The sequence below is a fragment of the Numida meleagris genome, chromosome 3 (assembly GCF_002078875.1).
Source record: "Numida meleagris isolate 19003 breed g44 Domestic line chromosome 3, NumMel1.0, whole genome shotgun sequence".
In the NCBI taxonomy this organism is placed as follows: domain Eukaryota; kingdom Metazoa; phylum Chordata; class Aves; order Galliformes; family Numididae; genus Numida; species Numida meleagris.
In genome coordinates this window covers 106,007,680-106,017,483 of record NC_034411.1, presented here as the reverse complement: position 1 = coordinate 106,017,483, position 9,804 = coordinate 106,007,680, and the positions used below count along the sequence as shown (strand labels likewise).

Here is a 9,804-nt window from a genome sequence, read left to right as displayed (position 1 = left end):
GCGCCGCTTTGCACGAGGGCGCCCCCTGGCGGCCGGGAGGGCTCTCACTGAAATCTTGTTTTTCATCGCATCAAAGGACGGGTTTGGGTTAGGACGGAACTTAAAGCCCACCCGTGACATATGGATGTTGGAAATATCCAAATAATTTATCAGGACGGAATCTCTGATAAAAGCAGATTTTATTCACAATTGCAATGGCAGGCATCCTGCAAGTAGGAGTGCCTGTAGAAAGCAGTGTTACATCTTTTATGCCCTATTGAGGTTCAACAAGGCAAAAAGCAAGAAGCTGCACTTGGGCCAGGGCAATCCCAGGTATTTATAGGAGGGAAGAACTCCTTGGAGCAGCCCTGCAGAGAAGGACTTGGAGGTCCTGGTGGACGAGAAGCTGGACATGAGCCAGCAGTGTGCGCTGGCAGCCCAGAAGGCCAACTGTGTTCTGGGCTGCATTAAAAGAAGAGTGGCCAGCAGGGAGAGGGAGCGGATTGTCCCCCTCTACTCAACTCTTGTGAGGCCCCATCTGGAGTATTGCGTCCAGGCCTGGGGCCCTCAGTACAAGAAAGATGCAGAGCTCTTGGAACGAGTTCAGAGGAGGGCGACCAAGATGATCAGAGGGCTGGAGCACCTCTCCTATGAAGAAAGGTTGATGGAACTGGGCTTGTTTAGTTTGGAGAAGAGAAGGCTCCGGGGAGACCTCATTGTGGCCTTCCAATACTGAAAGGGAGCATACAAACAGGAGGGGGAACGATTGTTTACAGGGGTGGATAGCGATAGGACAAGGGGGGGTGGTTCTAAACTGAGACAGGGGAGATTTTGGTTGGATATTAGGAGGAAGTTTTTCACACAGAGGGTGGTGATGCATTGGAACAGGTTGCCCAAGGAGCTTGTGGATGCCCTGTCCCTGGAGGTATTCAGGGCTAGGCTGGATGTGGCTCTGGGCAGCCTGGTCTAGTGGTTGGCAACCCTGCACTCAGCGGGGGGGTTTGAAACTCAATGATCTTTGAGGTCCTTTTCAACCCAGGCCATTCTATGATTTTATGATTCTATTACCCGACGCTTATCTTTTCCTCCCCTGGGTCCTCATTGGCTGAGTACTTCGGGTTCACAGTCTTCCCGACACTCAACTAAACATACAGATACTGTTTAAACATAAATTGTTGCTAGCTGAGCATGTATATTGCTAATTAATTAACTTCTAACACTTGCTTACTCAACACTCAGCCATTGTTTCTGGACACCTGTTCGTCCTTGGATAGAGATAAGTTTGGAAGGAAGACAGAGGGGAATATCTCAATGCCTTCCTGTGGCATCCCAACCTACCCACAGAGTGAGGCAATTTGGCCTTGTGTGGAGGCCCTGGCTTCTTTGATGTTGACAAGTCTGCTTCTCTTTTGCTGAGGGTCTCTTATACAAACAGAACAGTCTTACAACATGCTTTCTTGTCTATAATACTATTCCCAATACTATTTCCAACTATTACAGTTTTACAAGTGAGCATTAATCACATAATTCAAGAACTATATTTCTAAAATGTTATTTAAATATATGGTATTTCTGCTTTTTCAAATTAGCTGTTTCTTATGGGCAAAATACAAAATACGTTGTGCTCTACTTCTTTAGATCAATTCCTCTTTTTTGATATCTAATGCAGAAACAACATTCCATTCCTACAGATATAAGGAAAAAATATTTTACCATGAGTGGGGTGAGGCGCTGGAACACATTGCCCAGAGATGTGGTGGATGCGTCATCCCTGGAGACTTTCAAGGCCAGGCTGGACCGGGCCCTGGGAAACCTGATCTAGCTGTGGTGTCCCTGATCATTGCAAGGGAGTTGGACTAGATGGCCTTTAAAAGTCCCCTCCAACTCTAAGGATTCTATGATTCTATGATCTTGACCACTGCCCTTGCCCTTCCCACCACCATCCCTGTTATGCTGCCCTCCCTTTTACAGCAGATCCCAAACACTGGCAGCCTACAGCTAAGGGCAAAGCCAAAAAAACAATGGCACATCACAAGGAGGGAGAGACAAATGGGCATTGGGCACTGCTCTGCTCGCTGACATGATGAATCATAGACTCATGGAATCATTCAGGTTGGAAAAGACCTCCAAGATCACCAAATCCAACCCACCGTGCCTACTGACCGTGTCCATCAGTGCCACATTTTCATGCTCCTTGAAGACCTCCAGGGACAGAGTATGGGATCCTCCTGGAAAGGCATTCTGAAGAAAGGGAAAGGTATAATTGGGTGAGGGCTGAAAAACAGGACCAGGCAAAGGTCTGGTAGTAGTTTTCTGCCTAATCATCTTGTTTACCTTCTTGGAGTAAACATAGCCTGTGGAAATTATGCACCTGGGAGAACTGATAAACCTGACTCTGCCCCTCCCAGTAACGGCCTAAATTAATGTCAAGATCCTGGCCCAGCAACTTCCGCCTGAACATAATGCCACTCTGTTGTCATGTTGTTTCGTGTCAAGGTCATACTGCACCAAGACAAAACCTGGGACAACACTCACAGATGTGGTTCCATGGCTCTAGGCTTAAGTAAAAGAAGTGTAACCAACTCCTGTAGGACACAGGGGAGGTCTTCCTTGCTTTTTTTATGAAGTAGGCTGTGCATACCTTATCAAACTAACCCCATACAGCAGAAGCAGCATGCACCATAGTGATTAAGTAACAGTGTCAGCAAAGACCAGGCGCTAGCAGAGTATAAGAGCAGTGCGGGCATCCACTCTCAGTTGGGATTCCCTCTCAGCTGGACTGAGACCCCCACACCATGCGCACCGACATCGGGACTGACCAGTGAGCATCAGGTAGTATTACCCTCCCTAACAATATCGAAAAATCTCCCTTCTTGCCAGGGGATATTGGTTACAGCCTGCTTTCAAGGAATTTGGTCTAATACCGTGACTTGGGGGAATAGGAGGAATCCATTACTTGGCAATTTGTGGGAAACTGAAAGTATACATCCTGTTTGCACCCCTTCTCCTTATCATTTTAATTGTTGTATGCTTTGCCAAGACCATTTGTTTGTTAGTGTATGTTTGGAATTGTTATCTGTTGAGCATTTGATAACGGCAATTGTAGTTGCTTAAGGATTTGTTGAGCTTTTGCTAACTAAGACTGTAATTGCTTAAGGACACTATATTAAAAAAATTTATAGTTAACCACCTGCCTTGTGGTCAGTGAAGTGTGTTAGCTGAACTCTATGCAACACCACTGACCATAAGGCAGGGAACGGTGTGCAATAGAAAATCTGTGCGACACTGCTGACCACAGCGTGTGACACGGTGACCCCACCACCTCTCTGCACAGCCTGTCCCATTGTGTGACTCCTCTCTAGGAGAAGAAATGTTTCCTAATATCCAGCCTCAAACTCTCCTGGCGTGACTAAGGCCATTACGTCTCACCTATCCCAGCTTTCTGCTTCCATCAGTATTTTTTTTTCTTTTTTCTTTTATTCATTTTAAAATTTATCAGCTCTCCTTTAAAGGAGAGTGTAAAATGGGTCTAGATAGGAAGGAATTAATTTCCTTCATAGCAGCTCCTAAGGTGCTGTGTTTTAGTTTTCAGAACAAAAACAGTGCTGACAACACAGGGATGTCTTAGCTGTGGCAGAACACTGTTTGCACTGCAGCAAGGGCTTCTCTGTTTCTCACTGTGAATAGATGGAGGGAAGCACAAGAGGGTGGGAGGGGGCACCACCAGGCAGATGGCCCAAACTAACCAAAGAGATATTCCACACCTTATAACTTCATGCTCAGCACTAAAAAGGGAGAAGAGGAGGATTAGAAGACAGCTATGATCTGCTTACGTATGGGCTGGGCATCAGGCTACCCACAGGAGGTGGTGAGTGATTGCTTTTGCATCACTTGCTTAGTTTCTTGCTTCTTCCACTTCTCCTTCAACTGGTAAACAACTTTCATCCTAACCCACACGTTATCTTCCTCTGATTCATGCTGCCCTCTTCCCCATCCACTGGTAGAGGCAGGAAGTGAGCGAGCGACCATGTGGTGCTCAGACATCAACCAAGTTTAAGCCACAGCAGAGAGCAAGGAGCTCCTGGTCCCCCATTTCACCACTTTGGATCTCAGTTGAGCTCTTCAGAGAGACTCATTGCAAAGACTGTCCCTTCCCCTCTCCCCTCAATGTGAGCCCTTCCCAGTGTGGTGCCTCACAGCAGCAGGAGCTGTGTGGACAAAAACAGATAATGCCCAAGGGATGTAGCCAAGGGAGGGGGGCTGGCTCACATCCCTTTGCCTGGCAGCCAATAAATGGGGCATACACACCTATAGAAACGCTCTCCGAGCTCACTCCCTGATGTTAGTGCCATCTCCAGTCTTGGCACTAATTGGCAATGGGGAGGCTGCGGGTTAGGGGCTGTGACCTCAGGAGCCACATGGCGTTGGAGGCAGCAAACAGCGTCCTGTCCTCCACTCTGCCAGCCCCTGCTCCACGCACACGCTCAGGATGGGGTTAAAAATTATTTCATTTTTTCCTCAAGATCCGTGCCTGACTACTCTGCTTCTCAGAAATCAGAGACTTTGTTTTGGAAGAGGCTCAGGCCCCTGTGAAACTGAAAGTGATTCTTGGGCTCTCTTGCTTTCAGAGAAGAATGCCCAATAAATTTCTTAAGATCATGATTTGGTTAGTAGAGGCCCAGCTGGGTTCCAGACCTTTCCCGAGGATGGAGGGTGCTGAGGGGTAACGCCTTTGTAACCTCTTGGCAGGAGCCAGCAACCTGGGAGCTCCCAGCACACATGTGTGCTCAGTGACAAAGAGCCTGCAGGGTTCACAGAACCCCGGAGTGCTTGGGGTACTCCCCTGGGTCCCTCTGGTCCACCCCTACCCCAGCAGGCCCTCCATGCTCTGAACATGGTGCTCCTCCAACACCACCCCAGCGCTATTCATATTCCTACAGCTCCTGCAGGGCACTTCCTCTGTGGCCCTGGGCAGGTACCACCAGGTAGGAGAAGGGCTGGCCTTCACCTCTGCCTGGAACGAATCTTCTGCATTCATGGCTGCCCTCTCCTGAGTGTCTGTTTTTCTCCTTTAGGATTCTGGGCCTTTCCTCGTGTTTTTCCTCCTGAATTCTTGGAGTGGTTCCCAACCTCTTCTTCACAACCCTGCCTTGTCTACCGGTCCTCACAAGTGACTGTGTGCTGCCTCGCTTGGGCCGGGTGCCCTGGTGCCCTGCGTCCTCTGGAAAGCCAAGCATCACACCTCCAGGAGCACCTGCTGTGAGGTGAGAGGACTCAGACTGCAAATCCATTCAGTGGTTTACTTTAAATCATCCCTGAGAATAAAGGAAAAGAGGGCATAAAGGCTCCGCAAGAGTCAAAAGAGCACAGCAACAAGGGCCTGGCATCCAATCCTGAGATGGAAAAGCTGTAGCATGTAGTTAGTGGGATGAGAGCTGATTGCACAGGAAGGTTTTATGCACTGAATAAATCTCCTCAGTATCCACTTGAATAGAGACAGAGACAATTCTCAGCTCTGTATGACAGTGCTGTAAGGGTATATGGACAGTGAGAGCGTTGGCTTCCTCACCGTTATGCAGTCAAGGACTGTTCCAGTGCCAAGGCAATGATAGGTAAAGGGGGCACTGATAAACTAAACCCCAAAGGGGTATCAACTGCAGGCACAGGGGTCAGCAGAGAAAATGCTGATAACCGAAAGTCTCCAATGGCCACTTCCTGGGTGATAGAACACTCTGGACCCAGCTCTGTAGAGGGTCACCTTGGGTTAACCAGATGGAAAAGGAGACTTTGAGGTATTTGAGGACACCCTGTGGAATGATGTTGAAGGGAAGCAGAAGGGGACCAAAATTGAGGAATAGGCAGAAAAAGGATATGAAAGTGGCTGCTGTCATGAGACCAGTGGCAGATCACTTGTCTGAGCAAGACCAGCCTTGGTCACTGCACTCTACCTGTCTCCTTAATAAATATCTGTCCCTGTACAATCCCCCTCTCTACCTCATATCTGTGCGCTGCAAGGAAGCAGAGCCAGTGACAGGTGAGACTGGTCTGGGGGATACATGTGGGTGCTGCCGAAGGCAGCGCCCTGTCCAGGGTTGGTTGTGTAGCCACGTCCATGGTGTGTTTGTGTGTCTGTCCACATCTGTCTGTTGCTGGGGTGCCCAAGGCTGGGTTCTAGCAGCCAGGTGGGAAGAATCCCTGGAGCTGTGGAGAGGCCTCTTCTAAGAAAAGGGGGGTTGCCTCTTCTAATGTGCCTTTAACTGAAGTCTATTTCACTTAACTCTACCACAGCCATGGAGTCACAGGAGGAGAGAACAGATGATTTGGAAAAGGCCAATCTTGCTAAACGACGGCTGGCAGAAACATTTCAGAAGGAAGGACTGGATGAAGAATACTGGCTCCCCAAGCTGTTGAAGGTATTAGGTATTAAATCAAAAGAAGCTTTGCAACATCTGCAATACGAAGACTATCTGAAGCTGGAGTGTGAGGTACGGTACCCCTGGGAGAAAACAGCACTCCGAAAGCTTCTGCACATTACAGACAACAAAGCAACTGTTGAGGAGCTGCAGAAGCAGCGCCTGGAGATGATGAAGCAGAGGCAAGAAGAAGCCAAGCTAGCCCTGCAGGAGCTGAAAGAATTGCATCACAGCCACAACCACAGCAAGGAGATGGTAAGACAGAAAGAGGAGGCACTATGGCAAGCCATGGACATTCCCAGGGAGTACTGGGCACTACCAGAGAAGGCCTTGGTAGATGACCTTGCAAGCATCCAGAAGCAACTGGAGCAGCAGGAGAAGACTGTGGGCAGGAGCGAGAATGTCTCCAACAAGGAGGTCCTGAGACGGGCGTCAGGAGGGCTGGCTCTGCAGGGCATTTACCGAACCAACAGCCTGGCAGACATGCTGGCAAAGCGAGAGCAGCTGATCAGAGTCCCCAGGGGTTTCAAGCTTGCTGGTCCGGAGCAAGGGTCACTGCTTGAGAGGAAGGAGTTCTCCTCCTCTGCAGCTGAAGCCAATTTCACCAAGTCCATGGAGCAGCTGGGGTTCAGCCTCAGCGTTTCTGCCAAAGCCGGGTTCTTGGGGTTCAGTGTTGAAGGCGGTGTAGATTACAGCAGCTCCTCACACAAGGAAGACACTCACCACTCACGCTCAGAGCAGGCGTACATTTGTACCACTGCATACCAGTACATCCCTCTGGCCTCCTGCTACTTCCAAAAGGACCAGCTTCACCTCTCAGATGGGGCCCTGAGGGAGCTGCATTGCATCGAGCACCTTCTGAGCATCACCCAGGAGGCAGACAGGCTCAACGTGCTGAAGAGCAGGTGTGCCAGCTTCTTCAGCAGGTTTGGGTCCCACGTCAACCAGGGACCCCTCCACTTTGGGGGCATATTCTGGTGGAAAGCATCTTCCAAAGGATTCAGGGCAGAGCAACAGGAAGAGATAAAACAACGAGCATCTGAAGCACTGAACTCCTTTGTCAGGGCGAGCTTCAGCAGCTTTGCTGGCAGTGTGGGAGTGAATTTGGACGTTTCCAAATCCCGCTCACAGGCATCACTTGGGAGAAGTGATAGAGGCAGCAGCCACACAATGATTCAGCTCTCCGTGACCAACACAGGGGGTCCATCAGGGTCAGATTCCCTTGCCCAGTGGAAGTGTGGGCTTGTGGCCAATAACACAACCTGGTTTGTTATCGACAGGGGCTTTCAGCTGATCCCAGTGTGGGACATCGTCCTGTCCAACCACAGCAGTGATTTTAAATCTGCCTATCAACTTAGCACCAGCCTCAGGGCTGCATATGAATCGCTCACAAATCACAGCGTTGGCACAGTGTTTGGAGAGGAACTGGCCAGTGCCGTGGAAGATGCCAGAGCATTCCTGCAGCACATGAGGACCTGGGAGGTGACCGCGGATGAAAGGAAACTGCTCGCGTTGATAGATTTCAAACAGGCTCTGAATGAAAAAGCAAAAAATCCCAGTGTCTGGATCAACGTATGCCTGTCTGATAAGGCATTGCAGGAGTTTCTGCTGAATACCGTTCTGTTTTGCCAAAAATCGCCTCCAGAAAACATCACCTCTATCAAACACCTGCTGCAGTTCCTGCTGGATCCTCACATCTATTCTGTTAAGGACTTCCCCAGGGCTTCCTTCATTATGCAATGGATTTTCTGCACTGAGCACACATTTCCCAAAATTCCCAGTATTTCTGAGGTTCAGGATCTCATCGAGACACTGCTGCAAATGAAGGAGCACATTCAGGAGGTCACCTACTCACCAGCCACCTCTGCATCTGCCATTCATGAAGCAAAGATCAAAGCCACCCTGACTATAAGCCTGGCTGTTTATTCTTTGCTCCAGTATCTGCAGGAAAGGGCAGAGAAAGACATCGAACTAATAGTGCTCTTAGTTACAACCAGCATTGGATACCAAGTAGAAAGCAGCACTTTTCAGCACCTCCTTGGTTGTCCAGAAATTAACTTCATGGCCAAGGAAATGCAAACTGCATATGATGAGTACCAGGGCCTGAAGGAGCAGGATGTTTACAGAGCCGAGGCCTTCCTGCTCCTCACAGGCCTCACCATAACATCCGAAAGTGGTGAGGTGTCCCCTGAGCAGAAGAGTGAGCGCTTAGTTTTCATGGAAGATAAGATGAAGAACTCATGGTCTGCAGAGATAAAAGATCTCCTCAAGAAACAGAACGCATTCAAAGACTGGGAGGTGCTGGAAAGTGACTTGCAGGCCTACATCAGTGGGCAATTGGAGGACACCTCTGTCCATCTGAAGAAACAGATTATAATCAAAGACATGGAAGACACTTTTCAAGGAAATCTGCCTCCCAGTACATCCAAACCCAAATCCGATGACAGCAAATCCAAAACTCATCGAGCCAGTGCAAACCCCGAGTTCCTCAACTTACTTAAGCGCCTTGGGCTAGAAAGTTACTATCCACGAAAAATGGGGTCAGAAGACTTCCACATCATACACAAGACATCTGTACATGGCAGCCAGCCCAGCAAGGAGAGTGAACTGCCTTTTTACTTCCTGCAAAAGCTATTGTGTGTGGACTACAGCGTGAGGTACCTGACTTGCAAAAAACAGGGTAAGCCACAAGTCACGCCCACACCAAAAGCCACAGAGAAAGAGCCCTCTGATTCCTTTGATGACTTTTTCAGTGATTTGGATGAAGGAGCCCCTGACTCTGCAACCAGGGAGAGCCACGTGCACCCTATGGACCTGCAGATGGCCATTTTTCATTGCGCCAATGATTTCATGAGGCAGTACGTGTCATCAAAGCTTGCCTTCTGCCAGTTTGCACTACCCCTCCTGGTACCCAACCCATGCACTTCACAGATCGAGTTCCCTCTCTGGTCCCTCAGCCAAATCAAAAAGAGCTGGAAAGCAGCACCAAAATCAGGAGAGCAGACAAAAAGTAGCAGCTACACAAACAAACTCATCTATCTGGCAGAGACACCCATCGTGTCCTTCATACGCATCGGCAGCTCTCCTTCCTCTTCCAAGTCGCAGCTCCTGAACGCTCTGCTGAGCAAACAAAAACACGACACTTTTTTCCACCGGCATTGCAAAGGCAGCACCAAAGACTGTTTCCTGATGAAAGGTGTGGTGGAGATCTCCTGGTATTGTCCGCGTGGTAGCGACGCGGACAGTTTTGACGGCTGTGTTGCTTTCTGTAACCTGCACGGAGATGCCAGGGATCATGAGCCACAGCTGAGCTTCTTGCAGGAGATCTCTGCTGTGAATGTGGTTCTCATTTCTGAGTCGGATCAGAGCGATAAGAAAGGCAGGAAAATTTTACATGACCTGTGGCAGTCTC

The 9,804-nt window shown here is 49.1% G+C and overlaps 1 protein-coding gene across 2 annotated transcripts in view; it reads left to right on the top strand.

Annotated features, from left to right (window-relative positions):
* The window catches only part of LOC110395846 (interferon-induced very large GTPase 1-like), a 28,525-nt gene continuing 21,263 nt past the window's right edge, over positions 2,543–9,804 (top strand). Inside the window, exons 1-3 of one of the 2 annotated variants that reach the window (XM_021390786.1) lie at positions 2,544–2,811; positions 5,055–5,243; positions 6,268–9,786. In XM_021390786.1, coding sequence (XP_021246461.1) covers positions 6,270–9,786 — 3,517 coding nt within the window. In that variant the 5' untranslated portion in view covers positions 2,544–2,811; positions 5,055–5,243; positions 6,268–6,269. Of the gene's footprint in view, positions 2,812–5,054; positions 5,244–6,267; positions 9,787–9,804 lie in introns of both variants that reach the window. The other variant, XM_021390787.1, reaches the window with a different exon arrangement.